The 24,048-nt window shown below is 49.3% G+C and overlaps 1 protein-coding gene across 1 annotated transcript; it reads right to left on the reverse strand.

Annotated features, from left to right (window-relative positions):
- Positions 1-705: 705 nt before the first annotated feature.
- On the reverse strand, positions 706-23,530 carry KRI1 (KRI1 homolog). Its single transcript, XM_055002899.1, has 19 exons — positions 23,434-23,530; positions 23,260-23,339; positions 23,071-23,170; positions 22,461-22,563; positions 20,805-20,847; positions 19,904-19,938; positions 18,114-18,213; positions 17,832-17,909; positions 17,367-17,479; positions 12,512-12,620; positions 12,205-12,300; positions 11,889-12,059; positions 9,998-10,073; positions 8,408-8,520; positions 7,577-7,718; positions 6,042-6,172; positions 5,856-5,920; positions 2,739-2,834; positions 706-2,135 (listed from the first exon to the last, which is right to left on the reverse strand). The coding sequence occupies exons 1-19, from the start codon at positions 23,507-23,509 to the stop codon at positions 1,721-1,723; spliced, it is 2,142 nt and encodes a 713-aa protein (XP_054858874.1). The 5' UTR covers positions 23,510-23,530; the 3' UTR covers positions 706-1,720.
- Positions 23,531-24,048: the final 518 nt, after the last annotated feature.

The raw sequence follows: 24,048 nt of genomic DNA on the forward strand, positions 1-24,048 counted from the left end.
ATTGCCTGTCCAACTGCTACCCAAAACATATTAACAAATTCCAGCAGTGTACACAAGTGGGGACCTGCAAGGATTCAGGGCAAGGGATTGCAGTCCTCGCACCTGGTCCCTCCCCACTTGCATGTCCCTTGCAGAGGCGGTAGGGGCTCCAAATGGATGCATGCGCTGGCTCCACCCTAGTGCTCACCCTCCAACCTCCATACCTTTATTGCATCCACCCACCAACTGTGGTTTCCATCCACTTGCAGTCTCTCCCTGCTTCCTGACCCACATTACCCAGCCACAGCTGCCCAGAGAGCTGGAGGCAAGCAGGCAGTGCTTTGGGCTGCAGCCTCCTCAATCCTCAGCAGGTCAGCAGTGGGCCAGGCAAGGCGGACTCAGAGCTGTACAGCACAGCAACCATGGCCTCAGCAGCTCCACTACCATTTCTTTCCTTGGGTAAGGAACTTTTCACCGCCCCCTTAAGCAAAAATCTGGTGTGTGTATGTGTGTGTGTTGGGATGTCCCCTACTACCCAGCACACAGCTGCAACAGCAACTCAAAAAGCTGCCTAAATGTTTTGCATGCACAGAAATTGCTTTTGAGTTTTTTTATGCTTTGGAACCCCCCAAGATTTCCTCTCACTTCCTCCCCCAGGTTTACAGAAACATTGACCCAAGTCTCAAGTGGCCCCACCGTGCAGGTTTTTTGAGCCACATGCTGAAGCCAAGAATTAGGTAGGATTTTACTGGGCAGAATTTGTACTTTTAACAGACTCGTAATAGTAGGTGAACAAGAAGTCCAGAAAAATGGAGAATGACTCTGGGATAGAAGTGATAATATGTTGGGCGGACAGTTTAGGGAAAAAGTCACCCTTCATGGCTAAGGGCAAGAAACTGGGGAGGTGGGGGGCGGCGAGAGATACTTTTCTGGAACATGAAATCCAACGTTAATTTTTACACTTAAGATTTCTGTATCAGCTTCAAGAGAATGATGCATCTTTTTAACTCCGTAACGAGATCCCATTCCAGAGACGTGCTCTAAAAGCATTCCAGGAGGTCACCAGCGCCTGAGAGGCACATCTGACCTTACAAATTCTTGAAAGGCAGCCCGCAGCGGGGAGACATCTGCTTCATCTCTCTACCAAGACACCGACGGCAGGATTACTTCTCCAAAGCCGCTCTCGTATCCTGAACTCGTCACCCCAAGTCCCCTCCGGGTTACAAAGCTAGAAAAAGCAGGAGAGACGTTCCCGGGGAGTTAGGAAATGGAGAGGGGGCAGGTTTACGCCCACAAGGCGCTGGAGGGAAGAACGAGGAGCCCTGTTGATCGTGACACCGGTCCTTGTGACCGTCTTCAGAGTCCTCCAGGATCCTCTCTTTTACTTCCATGAATAAATCTGAGGGCTTTCTTGAAAGCACAGCTTTCCCCAAAGGACTTGGTCCCACCTATAGACAGGTCTGCTAATTCTGTTTCCAGGACAGTGGCAGCCGGTCCCTTTTTCTTTAGGCACAGGAGTTAGAAAACAAACGACCAAACCAAAACGCAGAGGTGGTAGAAGATCAGAAGGATTTAGCCGATTATCAAGGACACGTACATCCCTTCCAGAGAGACGGAGCCTTCCTTGCAGCACAGCAACCAGGCCAGAGCATCGACAGGGGAACATCGGTTGCCTCCGTCTGAGTGTCAAAGCGCTGTTGCTCACTGCAAGGGCCAAAAGAATAATCCTCCCTGCCTTACTTTATTTCCCTCGCCTCGCCGGGTGCGCCTTCTGCCTTCTCTTCTGTCTCTCCCGGAGCAGCTGGCGATAGCGCAGGCGCTTGGGATTGAGACCGTAGGCCTGGAGCCGGTGGCTGCTGAAGTCTGCGCCCCCAACCCGCACCTTCGTGCCCAACAGCAGTCCCTTCCTGCCTCTTCGTCTCTGACCAGGAGCTGGAGCAGGTGGAGCAGGGGCCACTGAGGAAGTTGCTGGGGTGGCCTTGCCCTCAGCCAGATCCAGAGGGATTCTGGCAGCTTCGCTGGGAAGTGGGAGCTCCCCCTTCTTGCCTTCCGGGCTGACCAACTCTTCAAAGGGCAGCTTCTGGCGCTTGGTCTGGTCCTGGCTCTTCTTTCCTTTCTTGCCTGAAGGGGCCTTTGCATCTTCTGCCTCTCCAGAGCTACAAGAAAACGGCACATGTGGGTCTTTGTGTACCACAAAGTGAAAGGGATGCAAATTCGGGGGGAGGCAACAGCTGAATTTTGCTGTTGCCACCTGCACCAAAGACCTCAGAAGTCAGAACCTTCCCTGGGCCCACTGGATGGGTGAGTACTAGAAGGCCAACAACTTGGGCAGAACCGATAAGCAAAATGGCATTAGTAGGTTAGCAGGGGCAGCTGATCAGGAGGGTCTCCTGCCCACCCCCCCCCCCCCGCCTTCCTGAAGGTGGTTCTAGGGAAGGCTGCAAGAACTTCTTTAGATGGTAGGGGGGCTGCCTGGTGGGTCTCCAGTCCTGGTTTCCACACACATCCCTCCCTAGTACCATGTGGCTTGACTCACTCAGACATTATGGACTACCTTAAAACAGCCATACAACAAAAGGCACCTGTGAATATGCCATCTCATTTGTGTTCTACCTGGGACATATTATACTAGCTGACAAGATTACTTGGGAGGGGGTCAAGAGTAGGACTTGGTGCAAAGATTAACACAGCTAGATTTCTTCTGGGGCCCTGAGAAGACTGACCACGCTGCCAGATCCACCCATCCCCTGCATACATACTCTGCCCAAAGAGATTTGAAGATCTGTTGCTTCTTCCAGGAGCTTTGGCCTTTGTGCTCATAGACTCTCTTATCATGCAGCTCTTCCTTCTCTGACCTGTATGGAAAACAGACACCCTGATGAAATCCGGAGCATGACTGAAAACCCAAACCCACCCACCCAGAGTTCTTTCGGCAGAAGAGGAAAGAAACAAGGGGCTCCATGCAGCCAAGCTCAGAGACACCAAGAGAGAGCCAGCTGGAGAGCAAACGAGGAAGATCAGAACGTTAGTTATAGATCTGCAAATACAACTAACCTGGTTGTTGTGGGTTTTCCGGGCTGTATTGCCGTGGTCTTGGCATTGTAGTTCCTGACGTTTCGCCAGCAGCTGTGGCTGGCATCTTCAGAGGTGTAGCACCAAAAGACAGAGATCTCTCAGTGTCCTGCTGGCGAAACGTCAGGAACTACAATGCCAAGACCACGGAAATACAGCCCGGAAAACCCACAACAACCATCGTTCTCCGGCCGTGAAAGCCTTCGACAATACATACAACTAACCTGGATTGGCGCTTGGGCTACGCTCTGTTTAAATTTTGTGAGTAAAAATCAGGCTCTTACTGCACCATGTTGTACTAATTGTGAGACACACAATTCAGGATGCAGTTGCTGTAATTTCATTAAGATTATACTGGATTAAAAAGATTAGAGGTTCATGTTTATCTTTACTGTAATCCATTTTGCTCGAATCAAAAAAAGGTACGACTGTCTTTTATACCGAGTATTTTCCTTGATCAACTGAACTGTTACACATTTCAATTTTCTCCCCCTTTACGTAACGTCATCAGGGGGAGATCACTCAAATTTTGGGGGGCAATTTCTCATTTATTTCTATTCATGGGTTTTTAACTTCACATTCTCCAAACTTCTGTTCTGTTTAGCAAGCTCAGTGGCTTGGGGGCCAAGACGGCTCTTCCTAGCATTCGACCCCACGTCAAGGAAAGGGGAATGGCCATTGCCCTGGGAGGCTTGTCACTGGCAAGAGGTCCCCACCTTGAAACAACCATGGGAGGGCAGGTAAACTGTCAGCCTCCTTGAGGTGCAGGCCTCAGGACTAGGAAGGAGGTAAAGGGCCCCTCTCCCCAACACCCCTCACCTTCTCTGCCGCCTCTCACCCCAGCAGTCAGGCAGCTGCGTAGAGGACAGCAAGTGAGAATCAAACTACCACCCTGGCAGCAAAGACTGGCCACAGTGGCTGTTGGTGGTTTTTCTACCCTTTCTCCTCAGCCAGCTTGTCCACCAGGTGCCTTGGTAATCTTGCTCTCTCCCCTGAGATGCTGTGCCTCACACCAAGGAGAGAGTGAGAAGACAGATGGAAAGAGGGCATTGCAGGCTTCCTGCAGAGAGAAGCTTCGGAGCAGGAATCCCGAGCACACTGCACTTCCCTCACTGTCTGGAACAAGGCAGAGCTGTGAGCCACACGCCAGGGGGAGAGCAAAAGAACAGCCTAGGAAGTGAAGAGCACACAGGTAATTTAAAGGTGGCTGTGCCCGTGTTATGTTATCAATTGTGGACATGAAAGACATGAGAGCCAGTTTGGTGTAGTGGTTAAGAGTGCAGGACTCTAATCTGGAGAACTGGGTTTGATTCCCCACTCTTCCACTTGAAGCCAGCTGGGTGACCCTGGGTCAGTCACAGCTCTCTCAGAGCTCTCTCAGCCCCACCCACCTCACAGGGTGTTTTCTTGTGGGGATAATAATAGCATACTTTGTAAACTGCTCTGAGTGGGTGTTAAGTCATTCTGAAGGGCGGTATATAAATCAAATGTTGTTGTTGTTATTATTACTATTATTATTATAAATTGCTTTAATAGCTGAATGTTCTGGGCTCCCATGCCTGCTTCTGGATGGAATGACATTTTTGGGTATCCAGGAATATTCTTCTCTGGTGCCTAATCTCTCTTCCTGCACAACATCTCCCAGGTAAGATTCGGGCCCATCCACCTCAGCTCATGTAAGGGGCAGATGCCTGGGGAAATCTCCCTTTCCCCTCTTCTGGTTCTCTTCAAGAGCCAGTTTGGTGAAGTGGTTAAGAGCGGCAGGAATCTGATCTGGAGAACTGGGTTTGATTCCCCACTCCTCCGCTCGAAGCCAGCTGGGTGACCTTAGGTCAGTCACAGCTCTCTCAGAGCTCTCTCAGCCCCACCCACCTCAGAAGGTGATCATTGTGAATTTACTTGGCTGTCTTTTTAGGATACCTTTTGCTGTCTGAACTGCTTTCTGCTGGCTGTGAGCACATCCAGTTAGGGCTTCCTATTTCAAGTGCTGGCCTTTATTTCTTTACACTGACTTAATATTTACGCAAAACTCACACCATTTGGGATGCCCCTCTTTCCACGGAAGCTACTGAAAGTGTTTCTGTATTTTTGGCGTTTTTTCCTACTCTGAACGTCATCTTTTAATAAAACCTTCTCAACTCTCACGCTGTCCTAGTTACTCTGACCCTGTGGAAGCACGAGTGGCCAAGGGAACCGAGGGCGGGAGGAAGACTATTGGCTTCTTTTAACGTCAGTCCTCTGGTGTGTAAACTCCCAACTGGCTAAAGATTGGGGGGCAGTGATTTCCCAAAGCACACCTGTCCAGAGGTTGGTCAGTGCAGATGGAAAGGGCAGGAGCTGGCCAAGTCAGCCTGCCGCCTACCCAAGAAAGTGGCCCCCTTGGCTGATCTCTTCCACTCCTGGACCCCCGCCCCCTTCAGTGACAGTTAATAAACAAGCATCTCATCATATGCTCATAATCTGGGCTTTATGAATTCTCATCAGAGTCCTTATCCTCATGCTGTCCTGCCCTGGATAGCCCAGGAGAGCCTGATCTCATCAGATCTCAGAAGCTAAGCAGGGTCGGCCTTGGTTAGTAATTGGATGGGAGACCTCCAACGAAGACTGGGGTTGCAGAGGCAGGCCTCTGTTAGTCTCTTGCCATGAAAACCCCACCAGGGGTCGCCATAAGTCAGCTATGACTTGAGGGCTCTCTCCACCACCAATCTTCATGCTACTTTCCATTCTGGCACAGGCGCGTGGGGAAAAAGCTTTCATAAAAAGCTCCAGCCACTGCCAATGGCACCTGTTCTCCCTCCACTCACCTGTACATGCAAGCCTTCCGCAGAGAACACCAGCGGTTCAGCTCCTTGTCATCGGCTGCCAAGATCTTTGGGCGGGGAGGAGAGAAAGAAAGTCGGTCAGTCCTTGTGCTTCTGTCAATGGGGAAGTGCTGAGGGCATTCGCTGCTCTGGATTCTCTCCCCCTCCCACCCTCCCAGAAACTTTTACCTCCTCAGTGGACAGGCCATAGCTGCAGGGAACCACCTGACGGTACTTGAAGCGGCAAGGCATGTCCCCGATTAGATCCTCGTAGTCAAGGCGGTAGAACTCATCCAGATATTTCTCAAATGACTCGGTCTCTGTGGGGACAAGAACAGCAAGGGGTGCTGTTTCACCGCAGCTGGAGCCTCAACTATCTGCTTCAGCTGGCCCTCCACTCCCCTCATCCAGCCCACCCAAATGCTGAAGCTCCTGCCACAGTAACAGTCATTTCATATTCAGTCAGGGACATACCCAGGGCTAAACGTAATTCTTGCAAGCCAGAAGATGATCAGGGTTCCTCTAGCATGTTTAGAGGCCCTTCACACTCAACTCAGCTCCTGTTCCTTGAAGCTGGAGAACTGGAAGAGAGTATGGAGGCCAGCTCCCTTCTGCCTGGATTGGCAGGGCTTTACCTTCAGAATATCCTCAGAGAGAGGACAGCTGCAAAGGCTGGCTTCCGCTACTCAAGGTAAGAACTGGTCAAATGTTATATTCTTCACAGGAATCAGCATCCTTTCCAAAGTCATACACCCCTTGGGCACACTGTTTAGCAGTGACCAGAAAACCCATCACGTGATGGCCCAGACATGGAAGCCAATTAAACAATACAGTTGGGAACAGACTTGGAAAAATAACCTGTGTGTGTTTGTTTGTCAACTGCTTTCAAGTATGGCCCAAGTACCAACAACCAAATCTGTGGAAACCTTAATGGCCATCCCAGCTGGAAACAGATGAAAAGGCTGGTTCACACATTAGCTGGAACGTGACACCTAAGTGTGGACACAGAAACTTGGGGGTGGGAGAGGCTGGATTGTATCTTCCGGGAGATTCTAGGAAAGGATATTCTAACCCACATGGGGGTGGGAAAACAGAAAATACGTTGGCATGGAGGGAGAGAGATGCATTTTGGATGATTCCATCTGAAACAAACAGCTCTCACACCTGAGGTCCATTTTGATGGCCCCTATTGCCATATGGAACAGACAAAGGGATGGCTGCCTACACAGACTCCAAGGTAATCGAAAGCAAATTGTAGCTTCTAAGTTAAAAAATCAGCTAGGGCAGTGGATCCCAACGTTTTTGGTACGGTGACCCATCCAGGGCTGACCCGAGAGACTTACTCCCCGCATTGCAAGTGTTAACTAGCTTGGCAAAAACTGAGACTAGCACCTGAGGTTTTTCTTGGTTATGGCTGAATTTTATATAGCGACATTTCATCCTGAACTTGCTTGAATATTCTACTTCTACTGTTTATTCTTTTTTTCCAGATCCTGTTACATAAAAGGTCTGCCAAGTGAGGATCTTCTACGCTGCATCTGAAAGAATGGGTCCAGTCCACGAGACAGAGCACACACAGCGACTCCAAAAATGGGCTCCACTGTACCTCCCTAGTTGCAGCCAGCCAGCCGGCCTCTCTGCTGCTGTAAACGGGATGTCCCGCTCTCCCTCTGCTCCTAACCCCTCAAACCTGAGTGAGATGCCAGCACATTCAACGGCCTTACCAGGGTCAAAGGGTTTCTTCTTTTTCTGGATGGCCTTTGCAAACCACGACTGGTGCTTCTTCTTGCCTAGCTGGGGAAGCTCCAGCTTCCGTTTCTTTTTTGAAGGACCGGGCTGTTGAACGGGGTCGTAATCCGCATCCATCTGTGGAGGGGGGGGGGGCGCATAAGTGGCAGAAAATGAACAGCAAGAACCACAGAGCCCCCCAAGGGGCAGCAGAGCAAGCACCCCTGGCTCACCTAGAGTGCCTAACAGCTGAACAAGAGAGACAGAAGCCCCAAATGGATCCAGGCCTACACCAAGGAGCCAGCAGCCACACCCCACAACTCCACAGCTGCCCCCGCCCCCCCAGACATGCATTTGCACAGGCACCTCTAGTCCTCCAGCAACCCACTGAGAATGGAATAAACTACACAAGCAGACTGAAGTTATTATCACAAGGCTTCCTCTGCATGTGAGACTCCTGCAAAATACAGCCTCTCCTTTATCTTTTGAACACCAAACAGGTGGTAAGCAGGCAAAAGGCCTGGCAGTGTAGCTTGCAAGGAGCGGGGAGAAGAGGCCACCATTTCACCCTCTTCCGTGGCCAATTCCTCCTGTTGTCAGATGCCTTAACTGCTGGCAACTATCTTAAATTGCAGTCGGCATGATGCACCTCACTGTAGACACAGCATTCTTTCCCTCGTCATTTGCCCTCTCTCTCTCACATGAGAACTTCCACTCTCTACAGCGGAGTGACCGAATGAAGTAAGAGAGCACTTCCTACTGTGTTTCCCCACCCCCACGCCGGTAAGTAGGGATGACACATGCAGTAAAAATACAAACAGATATACCACAAAGTCAGGATCCTCACAGTGCGGCTGGTACTCCTCCGTCTGCTGTGGCCACAAATCTGCTTCTGACTCGGGGCCATCCTTTCCTGTCCACTTATCCCAATTCCACTCATCTTGATCGGGAAAAATTAAAGTATTTGTGTTGTGGTTTTAGAGCAAAAGTTTCTACAGATTCTGCTGTTTGCTAAAACCCATGGGATACTGAAACCAATCTTCCAATACAAACAGAATTCCCCAGTCTGCTACAGCCGCTTTTGGGACAAGAAACCAAGCAGCTGCTTCCAACAGAAAATGGGGGGGGGGAAGGTTTGTATGTGTGCCTCTCTCTCAATGAACAACTTGTCAATGATATCTTTAGTAATTTGATACATCTGTCATACAATGTGAATTCCTGAGACCCAATTTTCATTTTAGCAGTGACGCCAGCCTCCAGGGCCAGAATCCCAAATCAAATTGTACAGTTTCTCCAAGAGGTTTTCAGCTTGGTCTGTTCATTGCACATTTTCCTGTACCTCTGTCACAGCCCCTAGTCCTGTTCCTTCTAGTGAGTGACCTTCACCGGAGGCATTCCCAACTAGGGGTGTGCAATTTGGGTTTCTGATTCGGGATAAATACCCAAATTGGACCCAATTTGTAAAGATTTGGGATTTCCGAATCAGGCCCAGATGCTGGCTCCAATTTGGAAATGCCGAATCAAAGGTTCCCAAAGTGATCCAGGCCACTTCGGAAAGCTACATGGCCCCGAGACTGGCTCCACCTGACCAACGGAGGAGGATCCTTCCTGAGGGCCAGCTGGAGTTTAAAGGGCCCTTTCCCTGCCGCTTTGCAAAGCAGCTGGGAAAGGGCCCTTTTGGTGCTCCAGCCTGTCCGTGGGGAGGATCCTCTCCACAGTCTGGCTGGAGCACCAAAAGGGCCCTTTCCGTGCCACTTGCAAAGCAGCAGGGAAAGGTCCCTTTAAACTCCAGCTGGCCTGTGGGGGGGGGGGGATTTCTAGCTGTGCGAAGCAGCTTTAAGTTTGCCCGTTGCTTCAGCTGACTGGGGCACCACCAATCAGCTGGAGCAAGGGGGTGTAGAGCTGGCCTGGGCTGGGCCAAAGCTTCCCATGGCTTTTTCACTTTGGTGTACTTCAAATCTTTATGGAGCATACCAAAGCGGTTTAAATACCCGAATCCCAAAGTGGCTTGCTGCTTCACTTTTGGGGGTATTCCGGATTGTTTTCCTGCTTTGGGTAAACCTGAAGTAGGAAACCACTGCACATCCCTACTCCAAACATGTGCAATATGTGCAAAATACCTGTCCTCACCCTTGAGCCAATTAGAAAGCATGAGCAGATCAAGATGGCCACATGTAGCCCATTCTCCTCCCCATTCTACAGCAGTCACCCATCAACCACACCTGCCACTGTTTGGTCTCCCACCAAATAAAACATGGAAGTTCATTTATCCATCACAGGCTGTATCCGTTGGCCTCTCCTCTATGAATTCTTCTAACCCCCTTTTAAAGTCAGCAGCCCCAACATGACAACTGTAAACCTAGCTTATATTTTTATCCAGTCCATCATCTCCCCTTGTCCTAAAACTACCAACATACCATCACTTCCATCCTCTGCCTCAAACTGGGGCTTCTCTTCCTCATTGATCCCATAATACTCATCTCCAAAGAGTTCCTGAAGGAAAAAAGGATAGCATTAGGCTTCACTGGCTGCCACCCAGGATGAACGCACACAGGGACAACCTGGGCAAGACCTATTTGCACACAACAAGAGACGTGGGGGGCCTCGTCCACATTCTCTCCCCAATTCCTCCCTCCTCAAAGTATGTTTGTGGCCTGTTCCCAGAAGCACCTTGCGCTGAAATGTTGCTTACTTTTGAAGCAAAGCGTCCCATGTGCTTAGCTTCTCAGTAGTGTCACCTGCTTAAGATGGCTTTAGAAAACAAAAGATGATCCCTCTAGAAAGGCAGTGGTACTCACTCCATGGCTTGTGGACGGCCACATTCGAAATTACTACCAACCAGATAAGCTATATTTACTTCATCACTGGCATGAGTCCTGCCGCTTACCCGTACCTCTGGTGGCAGTTGTTTCAAGCTGGTGCCAACCACAAGCCCTACTGGGCAATGGCCTTGCCCACTTTCCTGAAACATGGGACAGGTGCCACATTGGGGAACACTGCTCAGAAGAGCCACAGGTGGCATGTCAAAGGACTCCTGAGACAATGCATGACGATGTTGCTTATGTGAAGAAGGAAGGACAAGAGTGCAGCATGTGGACTGATGCTTGTGGAATGGCACTTCATGGACTGTTCATTTTAAAAACTTTTATTCTCTATAGCAGTTGTAGAGAGAGATCCAAACAGGGAGAATGGGGACCAGTGAACACAAGCACTAACTCTCAGTGCCCTGAAAACTAGCTGGACATTTCTGGGTTGCGAGCTTCCGCAACAGATAATTTGCATTCTTAAATTTGTCATCCTGAGCAGCGGATGGCTTCCAGACAAACACAGCACTGCCCCTGCTTTACAATGCAGGCACTGGAAACTTTACCCTAGATATTCCACCAGACTTCTGATAGCCATTGAGCCCCAACCTGGCCAGTCTTCTCTGCACAACAGAAGCGTGGCAGGCACAGGATCTTCTTATAAGACTGCTGGGAGTGCTATTCTCGCCAGGCACTTTCAGATGGAGACGTGGGCAAGCCACACTCCCCAGTCAACCTGCTCTCAGTTCTGCCCTGGCACATGATTGGCTTATAGCAGGGGTGGCCAAACTTGCTTAATGTAAGAGCCACACAGAACAGACGTCAGATGTTTGAGAGCCGCAAGACATTATGCATTGAAGTGACTTCAGATGAGGTGGGTTTGGGGGAGTGTCCTGAAAGTGACGTCACAGAAAGGGGTGGGGTTTGGTGCAGTATGCTGGAAGAGACATCATCGGAGGGGGTGGAGCTTGGGAAGAGCCATCACGTGACCTTTGACGTGGAAGTGACATCACAAAAGTAACATCACCTCCTTGCTAGGCTTCACCCCCAAAGGTCCCAGATATTTTCTGAGTCAGACCCAGCAACCCCAACATTTCTATTGAAAATATGAAAGACATGGAACGAAAGAAGGAAGGAAAAGAAATGGGAGGGAAAGACATGGAAAGAAAGGAGGAAAGGAAGGAAAAGACATGGAACAAAAGGAGGAAAGGGAGAGAAATTAACTAGACTAAAATAGAATGTATGGCCTCAGCGACCTCTGGGAGCCGCACAATATGTCTAAAAGAGCCACATGTGGCTCCCGAGCCACAGTTTGGCCACCCCTGGCTTATAGCAAGGAAGGGCTTTTGACAGGCAAGGAACAGAGATGAGAACTAGAATTCCTGGTTCAAATGTGGTCTCTGCCATGAACTCCCTCGGTGGCCTTAAGCACCTTTCCTTCAATGCAGAGCCCACACTGGCCTACATTAGGGAAGCCCTGAGTACTGGGGGAATGTGCTCTCACCTGCATGAACTGGTCATGCTGGGCAGGGTCAAAGTCCGTTTCAAGGTGACCCTCTTGGAAGGGGTTGGCTTCACTGCCTGTGATCTCACGCAGCTTCTCCAGACGCTGCAGGATCTCCTGCCGCTTCAGGTTCTTCAGCTGTTTCAACTCCTCCTGCTTGTGTTCCCTCGCCTTTGAGACAGACAATTCACAGCGTTAATTGGGGAGGTCACAGGTGGGCCATCCAGGCACCCAGCGCCATACTAGCCAAAGTCTCTCTGCAAACACACCCACAGACCCAGGTCACCATGAACCAGACCCCAGAGAGGCCACTCACTTTTCTCTTGCGCTCAGAGATCTCCAAGCGCTTCTCCTTCCGTCGCTCATCTTTCTGGCGCACTGAAGTTGTAATAACTCGGGGATGGGATTTCAGCTGGCAGGAGTAGGGGAGAGAGGAGGAGGAGAAAAATGAACGGGCCACTCATCCATTCCTGTACACATTCGGGTGAGAGGCAGAAGCTCCCTCCCATTCCAGACAATCTCTCGCCCAGATTCCCTCTCAGCGATCACGCAAGGAAGACCCCGAAGTTTCACTGGGGAGCCCCCTGTCCCAGCCCCTCCCAGGCAGAGGAAGATTCTCTCACCAAATGGGCCTGAGGCTCCTCGAAACGGAAGTTGTACTTGCGCTCAAAGTCTTCTTGCTTCTTGAGGAAGAGTTCGCCCTCATCAGAGGAGTCCGACACCGTCAGCTGCCTGTGGCATGAGAAGGAATGATAACATCGAGCCAAGGGCAACAGAACGGGTTCTTATCAGCTGCAGTCCCATATGTAAGTCCATGATACACTTAAGATGGATTCTGAGTCATCTCAAGCAGGTAAGATAATACTGATCCAGAGGTATCTACCACCCTAAACGAGCCACTGCAGGACTGGGCAGCACTTCCAGAGTCCTGTCCAAATACAACAACAATCATTTGTGGTCTACTTTGCTTGCTTACACACAGACACACAAAGCTGCCTTATACCAAATCTGGTCCCTCAAAGTCTACCCAGACGGGCAGCTGCTCTCCAGCGTCTCGGGCGGGGAGGGGGAGTCTTTTACATCACTTACTGCCTACTCTTTTTAACTGGGGATTGAACCTGGGACCTTTAGTATGCCAGGCAGATGCTCAAAAACGAGCCATGGCCTCTCACCTAACATGCGAAAAAATTTATTTTAGACAGACAAGTTGACCCCGATCAAGGCGGTCACTGCTTGAATGCTCAAGGTGCGGGACTGTAACCTTGGTCTCCAATTCTAGCCTCTCGAGGACTAGGAAGCATTTATTAAGCTGGACTGAGGAGGCAGTAAACGAACGGCCTTGCCCCTCCCCTGGCAGGTGCCTTGAGGGATCCTCCCATCCTACACGCTGGCCCCGCCAAGGAACTCCTTTGGCACTGGAAAGCCCAGAAGGATCTCCCAGCAATGGCCGTATCCTGTAGCTCTGCAGGCGCTCTCCCTCCCTGAATGCTGTTGCAAAAATAGCAAGGTTTGTGACCTGGTGCTTTGCCCAATGATTTACACCAAGACTCGGAGAACTTTCAAGAGGAAAAAATCATGTATTTCATAAAACAAGGGGACAGGGTTTCGGCAAGTAAAAAATACTCCGAGCCCACTCAAATATGGCAGGGAGGGTCTTCTATACCTTTCTCCTTCTTGAAAGAAAGGCTCTGATCTGAGGAAAACCCGCCTCCTTCTGTTTCTGTGCCCTAGTGGAACTTTCCCTTCGCCTTATCTCTCTAGCTCAAACTAGTTCTCGTTTTCAGTGACTATCTTGCTGTCTAAGCTGTTCTCTTACACTGTTATACACTGAAGGCCAAGCAACTAAGCTGCTTTGTCTTTCAAGCTAGCAAGAACAATGGGCTGTTTTTGCTCACAATGTAACAGCACCCACAATATTCATGAAGCAGACATGCTAGATGGAGGGGAGACTCACAGAACATAGCAACTGGGGGCCAAGCTACAAGTGACACTTGTCAGCTTCCCTCAAGTTTTGATGGGAAATGTAGGCGTCCTGGTCTTGCAGCTTGGTTCTCCCGACTGCTGTCCAATGGACTTTTCAACTGTCACTTGTCCAACATTCCGCCAAGCTGCCTACATTTCCCGCCAAAACTTGAGGGAAGCTGACAAGTGTGCAACCTGTGTCAGGCGTCACTTGTGGTTTGGCCCTGAGTCAAGTTTTAAACCACAAGACGGCTACCCATTAGTTACCATGCTCTGTTCAGGCTATTTATTATCACTTACAAAGCTCTTCACAGCCTTGGTCCGGCATACGCTCCCTATGCTCCTCCATGGCAGCTTCGCTCTTACAAATAGGGTCACCTGCAGGTGCCACCCTGCACATGGGCAACATCAACAGCAGCCCGTACACGGGCTCTCTCTGTGGTGGCCCCCACCCTATGGAACAGCCTGCTTGAGGAGGTCAGGAGAGCCCCCACTCTCCTGGCTTTCCACAAACAATGCAAAACTGAATTATTCAAAAAGGCTTTTTACTCAAATAGGAGGGTGGTATAGTAGAAAGGGGATCTCAGATGATCCACTAATGAGTTAGGAACCACAGACCTCACCACTATGTTGTATTAGATTCCTGCTAATGCTACGTCCTTGTGACCTTGTATCTATTTACCCTCTGGCATTGTTTATGGAGATATTCCTGATATTGACTGTACTCATCTCACACTGTGTAATCTGCCTGGAGTCTCAGTGAGAAAGGTGGACTATAAATGACACAAATAAAATAAAAACAAGAGGAACAGCTGCTGTCGAAGGAACCTCTGATTTGAGCCTGGACCTCGCAGAGCCTAGCTGTATACTCTAACCACTACTCCACGCTGGCTGTCAGCTGAGTAGTTGACAAGATGGGAGTGAAGGGGAGCTCTTTTTCATGCACAGCTTTATTCTCAGATGCTCAGAGCCAGAAAATCTGGAGGCTCAGAGGTCGTGGCCTGTGGGATGCCACCCAACTTCACCCCTCTACCTCCCCTGGCAATAACCCAGGTCATCTCTCAAGTTCGCTGTTACAATTGGACATGATGGCAAAACCTCCTCGGAGCAGCCAATGGGAGGGAGAGGCAGATCTCTAGGATGCCTGCGGATCGATACAGTATGATGAGAGAAGTTACTCTGTTGTTAGTCTAAGGGCGGCTCAAAGAACCGGGGGAGGGGATCCCAAGCTCAGTCTCCGGCGTCTCCAGTGAACAGACCTTCAGCAGCAGATACTGGGAACAATCCTGACTTGCTTAAGGCTGGAGAAAACCAATGCCAGTTAGCTTGGCCTGTAAGGGCTCACAGGGGAAGGAAACCCGACACTGCTACACCAGCACTCAACGCCCCCCCTTTGTTTTATGACCCCCTTCTCATTTCCCCCTTTCCCCAGCCTTTCTGCTTCTCCATTCCTATTTGTTCCCTCTTCCACTGTCCCCCAGCCTGCCTATGGTTCTGCTTCCTTCGGCATAGTGGTTACGCAGTGGGGCTGCTATGCAGCCATTCACTGGCTTGCACTACGGCCATGAACTTAACAGGTGGCCTTGGGGAAGCCACTCCTCTCACCCCAGCTGCATTGTGGGGATAACAACTCTGGTGTTCACATGGAGCGGCAAACAAAAGCAATCAGTCCAGGAGAGCGGTATATAAGCACGCTGTTATTATTAAGTTGCCGCTGTCCTCTCTTGGCTCTCCTCCCACAAAATCCTACAGCCATTCCCCACCTCACCTCTAAAGAGGAATTGCAAAGTAATTGAAAAGTAATCTCTCCATACTTGCACTATGTCACGTGCCAACAGGGCAGCCAAGATGAGGTAGCCTCATGAGACTTCGCCACTTGTAACCTAGTTATGTTTTATTTAGACTTCCCTCCCTTAACTGTAAGGTTTTCTTCTGCACATCCGAGGTTCTCCTAGGGTTGTAAACCTCCACCCCCCTGGCCATGGTTGATTACCTCTCCTTTGTACAACTGTGGATTCATATGGGAGGGCCAGGGCTTTTTTTCAGCTGGAACGTGGTGGAACGGAGTTCTGGCATCTCTTGAAAATGGTCACATGGCCAGTGACCCCGCCCCCTGATCTCCAGACAGAGCGGAGTTGAGATTGCCCTCCGTGCCATGTGGCGCGCAGGGCAATCTAAACTTCCCTCTGTCTGGAGATCAGGGGGCGGGGCCACTGGCCATGTGACCATTTCCGCCGAGGGCAATTTAAACTTTAAAAAACTCCCCCCTTGTTCCAGCTGACCCAAAGTGACATCATTGTGAGGTCCCGAGTCCCACCACTGAGTTTCACCACCTCTTTTCCCAGAAAAAAAGCCCAGGGGAGGGCTATATCTGGCAATCAAGAATAAGATGGACCAAGGGTCCGACTCGACAAAAGGACAAATCCTACAACGCAAGAGACAGGCGGAAGTCGGCTATTCTTAAGTGGTAATTCCAAGCTGGAAAAATGAGATCAACTAGCTGGGGGGCCTCCATCCCTCTCCACTGGCACCCCTGGAATTAGCACCGTCCAGATTCTGTAGGCACCTAGGCCCAGATCACACACGCGCCAACACTGACACAGCTCCACATGGTTTCTGGGAAGCAGCTTTCCTTGTGGTTTCACTAATTTCAGGCACAACAATGCTGCTGCTTGTCTCTCCCCAGGGCACCTGTGTGTGGCAAGAATTGGCAACAGCACGAAGAACAGCTGCAGGGAACCAACACCACAGGAACGCAAGAACCTCAATACCCTTGACCATCGGATCCACGGACTGCAAACCGCCACCCCATTAAACACTGAAGTTACCTCATCTGACTACACAAAAGGTGTCAAGTCACGTTTCGAGGTTATTAAGTGCCATTACACGATCTTGCATATGCACACTTGAAGACAGACCCATACAGACAGCCTCAGTAGAAAGAGGAAAGGAGTTTTCTATTCTTTTCAGGCCCCACCTGGAGTATTGTGTGCCGTTCCAAAGGCCTCGTTTAAAAAAAGATGTGGATAAAATTGGAACGGGTGCAGAGGAGAGCAACCGGGATGATCAGGGGCCTGGAGACTGAGCCCTGCGGGGAAAGATTGAAGGATTTGGGAATGTTCAGTTTGGAGAAGGGGAGGTTGGGGGAGACATGATTGCTCTCTTTAAGTATTTACAAGGCTGTTACTTAGAGGAGGGAAGGGAATTATTCCTTTTAGCAACAGAGGATAGGACTCAAAACAGTGGGTTTAAACTACAGGAGGGAAGGTACCGGCTGGACATTAGGAAAAACTTCTTCACATTAAAAGTAATTCAATAGTGGAATTGGCTGCCTGGGGATGTGGTGGACTCCCCCTCCTTGGCAGTCTTCAAGCAGCGGCTGGATGAATACTTGTTGGGGATGCTTTAGGTTGTTCTAGCATTGAGCAAGGGGTCGGACTAGATGGCCTGTAAGGCCCCTTCCAACTCTATGATTCCCCCATCCCCACCTCAGAGCCTCCAAAGCCCACCACTCACCTTTTGTCCTCTCCTTCACCGGATTCCTTGAAGCGCTCATTCAGGAGATAATCTCGCAAAAACCGTTCCTTCTCATCCAGTTGAGGGTCATTCCAGTATTCTCTAAGCGGGGCCTGGAAAGAGACAGGTAACGATTCACGCCTGGAGGAAGCTCACCCACCCAAACTCTCCCAAGTCCAGGGGGACATGAGGAACAATCTCCATCAAGCCACCAAATATCCAGACCGAGACTGGAAACAAAACCAAAACAGCCTCAACAAACCAGAGACAAGGCTAGACATTTTGGTAGGCACATTCTGTACAGCCACAGAATACTGGACAGTCGGGTGGAATAAGGTTTGTGAATTCAGGAACGCAGGCCAACACACACACGCCTTGAAGTCAGTAGCCATTAGCCAGAACTGGCCCCTCGGTGGCCAACTACCTGCTCCTTCCTCACTGCAGAATCATCAGCTCCTCGCTTACCAGATCCTGAAGGGCCTCCTCCGCCTGCGGTTCCTTTTGACCTTTCAGCCACCTGATGTAATCTGCCTTTTCATGCTCCTGGAATACAACAGAGAATGCCAGGATATGCCATGCACACAAACCCAACACAACCAGGCCTGGTTACTCTTATTTAAAGGTTTAGTTCTCCGGAAAAGCTAGAGCCCCTGCCCAAAGCTGCAGCCAGGGTCCTAAAACCTTGCCCACTGTTGGAGGTGGAAGAGGCCAGAAAGTCACGCAAGATCCCAAAGCTTCCTCACTTACTTTCTCCTCTTTGCTTTTATTCCGTTTGTGCAGCAAGGCTGCGGAACTGCCATCTTCACCTTGTTCTTCTTCATCGCTGTCAGTCAGAAATTTCCGGAAACTGTGGAGGGTGGACAGAAAACAAGTCATTGGACTTACCATAAAAGTTTCTTCTCATCAGTAGACTGAAAAATATCCTCACCATGGATTACAATCCCGTTTGCGCTGTAGGCCAAATATATGCAAACTAATTGTGGAAGCTTCCATACAGTACATGGTTGTAGGCAGAACTGTAGACCCCAGCCTATGGCCCCCCAAGTTACGGAAGATTGCTTCAACAAGAGTTAAGAACAGAGGGATCAAGGGGGCAGTCCAGAGAGGAAAACGGACTGGATTTGGTCGCAGGGACAAGTCTTGTTCCCCTGCTTCTGGGCCAATACAGAGTGCTAGTGCCCCTACCATCTGAGGTTAGACAGGTGGCAACTCAAGAAACGGTCTTCTCAGATGTGACATCAGAACTTTGGAACTCCTTCCCCAGGGAGAGTAGTCTGTCTCCCTCTATCGTTGCCTTTCGCTAGTGGGTGGGGTGGGGTTATCACGATTAAAACATTTAACTTAATTCTTCAGTCATAACCATCATTCAATCATCGTGAACATTATGGCAAATTCACTGCACAAAAATTAGTCGCATCTGAGCAATTTGCATCCTTGAAATGGTGATATATGTCTATAGCATGCAGAGGAATCACCTGTAGATCGCAGTGTATGTGAAACATGAAGTGGTTAAAATCTGGTCAAAACAAGAATGTCCAGCGTTCCCCCAAATTTACATTGGAAAAATTGTAACTGGTCCTCAGTCACTTGTACCCGTTTCCAGGCCTTTCCATTTTTAGCTATAATAAGCATTATCAGAGGGAGAAGGTAAATGGACTCTGGTCTAGAACTGAAGGGTAGACTAGCTTGTCTTTGTTACCCAAATCTACATCCAGGCACAAATTCCCTTCCCTTTACGTCTTTACATAGCTTACCTCTTCCCAAGTTCTGGAAAATCAGAACTCCAGTTTCCAAAAGACAAGTAATTCAAATTACACAAGACGTTTCCTCCTTTCCAAGCTATTCTACTCTGTGGAAGGAAAAATCTGAGCAACTCAAGTTTTCTCTAGATACAAGCCTGTTTAGGAACTGCAACTCTGAAACTGTCCATTTCAATGAAGAATTCACGTGAGATATCAGCATTTCCCAAGAATGGTTAAAAGCCTGCTTTACCAACTTTTTTGTCAAAAATGCCTTGTATTTCATAAATAAGCGTTTCTGTAAAATCGCTGCATATTTTAGGAAGACAGCACAAAAGGGAAACAACTATTGTCAGGAGCACACCACAGCTCATTCTCGTGTGTGGCAGGATGTGCAACGGCACGAGGCATCTCATGAGGTTATTCCAGATGTGATGCCCTTTACTTATGAACACTCCTAACCATAAGCTCTGGGGAAAGATGCAATTCAGGATGCGTAAAGTTCTGGGGTTTATCTTGGATCAGGCCTAGTCTAGCCCCAGAATCCATTTTCAATGTCCTCAAAGAAGTAATAAAAGTGAGGAGCTACTGGGTACGCACAGAATGCAATCTCTTCCTCACGTTTTGGAACAGGAAGAGGCAGTAATACTGGGACCTTTATTTTGAGAAGTTGGCCAGTGGAATAAGATACACAGCCTAGAACATTAGGGTGTCTATCTTCTATGCAGTTGGTGGGGTTGGCAACACAACGACATATACAAACCCAGACCCAAGGCACTCCCCTCCCTCAAAGCTTACCTCTCCTTAAGCTGTTTCTGTTCTTCGACATAGCTCTGGGAATTTGAGGGAGAGAAGATTAACACAATACACCAAAAGATTTTTATTGATTTATTTATTTCAGATTTCTATTCCGCCCTCTCCGTGAGCGGGCTCATGGCAAGTAACATTGTATTAAAAATGCAATTTAAAAGTTCACGTACACTAAAAACAACACATTTAAAATAGGATGGTGGACAGCCTACACAGGGAGGGTTAAGATTTTATACACCCCTTTTTCCAGGCCAGCAGAGGCCCAGCCTCAGCCATATGCCTGGCGGAACAACTCTGTCTCGCAGACCTGGCGAAAAGATAGTAGGTCCTGCCAGGCCCTGATTTCAGCAGATAGAGTGTTCCACCAGGTGGGAGCCAGGACCGAAAAGGCCCTGGCTCTAGTCGAAGCTAGGCGGGCCTCCTTGGGGCCAGGGACCACCAACAGCTGCTTGTCCCCTGACTGGAGTGTTCTCCGGGGAATATATGGGGAGAGACAGTCCCGTAGATACGCTGGTCCCAGTCCACACAGGGCCTTATAGGTCAATACCAGAACCTTGAATCTGATCCGGTACTCCACTGGCAACCAATGCAGCTTGCATAAGATCAGTGTTATATGCGCCTTATTTGGCACTCTCATAATAACACGTGCCGCTGCATTTTGTATCAGCTGTAATCTCCGGGTCAGGCTCAAGGGCAGCCCCGTGTAGAGCGAGTTACAGTAATCTAGCCTAGAGATTTTAACTCCTCTTCTACAGGAGAATGGCAATAATGTAGTTCAACAACTGTACCACAATACCAGATCCTTCCCCACCCCAAACCCAGAGGACATGGAGACTCTTTGCCCTAAATCCATCCATAGCCTCCCTCTTCACTCCCCTCCCAGCCTCACCATATGCTTTTTAACTGCTACTCCATCTTCATCCTCATATTTGCTGCAAAGAAAGAAAAAGGGATTACTGTACCAACAGATCTTCTCAGAGAGACGCACAGGACTGCTTCATTTTATTCCAGGTGAGAGAAAATACATTTGCACACCTGTGCAAATCCAAATACAGGAAAGGCTTTAGAAGAAAAGCACTGCATTTTTAACTGGCTCATATCGCAAATAATAGGGCAAGAGGCTTCCTGCTCTATTCAGTCCTTGACACTGTAGAAGCAAGATACAGATGAGATAATGCAATTGCTTTAAAAGTGGGAGATATCTTTAACACTGCACTCAACATTCAGCCATCTCAAGACCCCTGTTGACTTTCCTGCCTATTCAGAACCTTGGAGAAAAACTCCTGTCGTCTTGGATAACTGATGCTGTACTAGCACCAATACAGGTGAAGGGGTAGGAAAGTTTAAGGGCATGCTAAAGTCCTGGAAAAATGGGAATCTGTGCACCATCAGTAAACAGCATACAATATTTCCTTTGGTATGTCTAGAACAACAGGCCTGCAACAGTTTACTGCTGTCTGAGCTTTCATATGCCACAGCTCACCCATTTTGGCAGGTGCACAAGACAGACGTAAGAGTCAGGATTATCTTAAAAAGTTGGAATCATATTAACTGAAACAAATGTAACATTCTGCATTTCAGTAGTTGGGTTTTAAAGTGTTACTGGACCCAAACCTTGCTCTTCTACTAAAGACCAACACGGCTACCCACGTGAAGTACCCACCTCAGTGGAACAGGCTTCCTCAGGAGGTAGTGGGCTCTCCTCCTTTGGAGGTTTTTAAGAAGAGCCGAGATGGCCACCTGACAGCAATGCTGATTCTGTGACTTAACATGAAATCAGGCAGATCAGGAGAAGGAGATCAGGGCAAGAAGGGATGAGCCAGTGCTTAGCTCCTATGGACCTCTCTTACGGGCCATGGCAACGCCAATTCCCACTTTGGAGTCACGACAGAATTTTCTTCCAGGCCAGATTGGCCAGGGAGCTTTAAAGTTTTTCGCCTTCCTCTGCATTATGCAAAGGGATAGACTAGATGACTCTTAAGGTTCCTTCCAGCTCTATGTTTCTATGATTTCTTGTCAAGAAAGAAAACCATCTTGTCATCTCTTGCAGGTACATTTGAGGAAATCTCCACATCCAAGCTTAGAAAACAAGCACCATGTGAGTTGCTGTAAGTTTAAAAGCAATACTGCCCTCACATCATATGATTTCTTTACGTCTGCTCTTCTACCACTCATAGACAACTAACAAACTTTACACATCAGAATCACAGTCAAAACACTACCATACCCTCCTAAGGCCCATGACTAGAATATATGGACCAGGCATGCCAATGAAAATGTTACAGAAAGCAGAAGAGAGAGACAGCATGCTTGGTTGCATGGTGGCACGGGGGCAGCCATCACACATCCTCGTTGACTAACCTTGTTAGTTGCAAGGTTGTAGCTGTAACTGCATGAGAGAATGATTCCAGGCTACAGCTTCACATGTTCAAAGAGACCATTACAAAAAGGCAATATGCTAATCCCCAAAACACTTCCCAGCATTTCAAAGTTCTGGAGATGAGGGATTTTAATGGAGCGACCACCCTGCTTTATCATGTCTTACCCTGCCCTCTCCAAGATGACCTTCCTCTCATAGTCCTTCAGATACATGGGCTTCTGTTTCTTCTTAGAGCCCAGCTTCTCATTCTCTCTGCCTGAAGAGGAATCTGAAAACAAAGCCAAGCAATATGTACTACCTGTTACTTTAAGCATGACTCTACTGGGTAGCTCTACCTTGTCTCATGCCAGTTCTAGAATTGCTTATGCTGCTTCAGCATTGCTTCAACTTTGCATTGGATTTTTGCTAATGCTATGTCTTCGTAAACTTGCATTTATTTACCCTGTGCGTTGTTTATTGAAATGTCCTTAATATTGACTGTAATCCCCCTTGAGTCTCAGTGAGAAAGGCTATAAATGACATGAAGAAATAAATAAACTCCCAAGAGAATATGGCCAAGTGAGCATGGACAAAACGAGGTGGAGCAGGGGGCCAGGTCAGAGCAGCAGGGATGGCTACTGGAAGCCCCCCCACCAAGCCAGGTGGGGATAATAATAATGCACTTGTAACCCACTCTGAGTGGCCGTTAAGTTGGCCTGAAAGATAGTACATAAATCGAATGTTGTCGTTATTTTTATTATTGCTATTGTTACTGTTTGTTTATTATTACTGTCACCTTCGTCGGAGTCCAAATCGTCCTGCCGGTAGATGCGGGGGTCCCTGGTCTTCAGCCAGCCCAGCGTGCGATAGAACGCGGCATCAGCAGCCTCCAGGTCCTGCCAAGGGAAGAGAAACGCCCGGAGCTGCCGGTGAGCCTGCAGGCCCGCCAAAGGCCTCCGCACGACCGCCCCGGGGCCCGACTCACCCTCGCCGCCGCCTCCTCCTCCGACTCGGAGCTGGACTCCTCGCTCGACTCTTCGCCCGCGTCCCCGTAGCGGTCCTGCACTGGAGGCAAAAGGCAGCCAGAAGCGGCGCTGAGGAGGGCCTCGGAGGAAGCGCGCCCGCACGAGAAACCGCCGCCGCCCGCCCCGCCACTCACGCCGCTGCAGCTCCTCCCGCCGCCGGTACCGGCTGTAAAGCGCCGCGAACGTGGCGTTGACCCGCAGCTCCGACATCGTGAAGCCACCAAGCTCCACTTCCGGCCCAAGAGGAAGGGGAAAGACTGTCCCAGCCTCACTTCCTCCTTACAAGCCAATCAAAAGGGAAGGTGAGGACACTTTAGCTGTCAATCAAGAGCGCTGGGTACGCCCCCGTTTCTCGAAACTTCCGGAGGAGTCAAACAGAACAGGCGCGCTGTGGGATTGGCGCATGCGTTTTGTCTGTTCCGTTTACCCCTCCTACCCACGGGAATGGCAAATCGGGTTAGCCCATTATCCATCTGTCACTGTTGCCAACTCCCGGATGGGAAATTCCTGGAGATTTTGTGGATGGAGTCTGGAGAGGACAGGGTTTGAGGAAGGAAGGAACCACCATTGTAATTCCGGGAGACCTCCAGCCACCACCTGGAGGTTGGCAACCATAACACACGGGTGCTGAAGGAAGCCACAGCACTAGGATTAGAAAGTTTGAAACACTTCAGAAAAGGTATCAGAGCAGGTATCTCAGCAATAATGCAGAAAATGGAATTACAAAAGTAGAAGTGGAAAAGAGCGAG

Source organism: Eublepharis macularius, chromosome 18 (assembly GCF_028583425.1).
Source record: "Eublepharis macularius isolate TG4126 chromosome 18, MPM_Emac_v1.0, whole genome shotgun sequence".
In the NCBI taxonomy this organism is placed as follows: domain Eukaryota; kingdom Metazoa; phylum Chordata; class Lepidosauria; order Squamata; family Eublepharidae; genus Eublepharis; species Eublepharis macularius.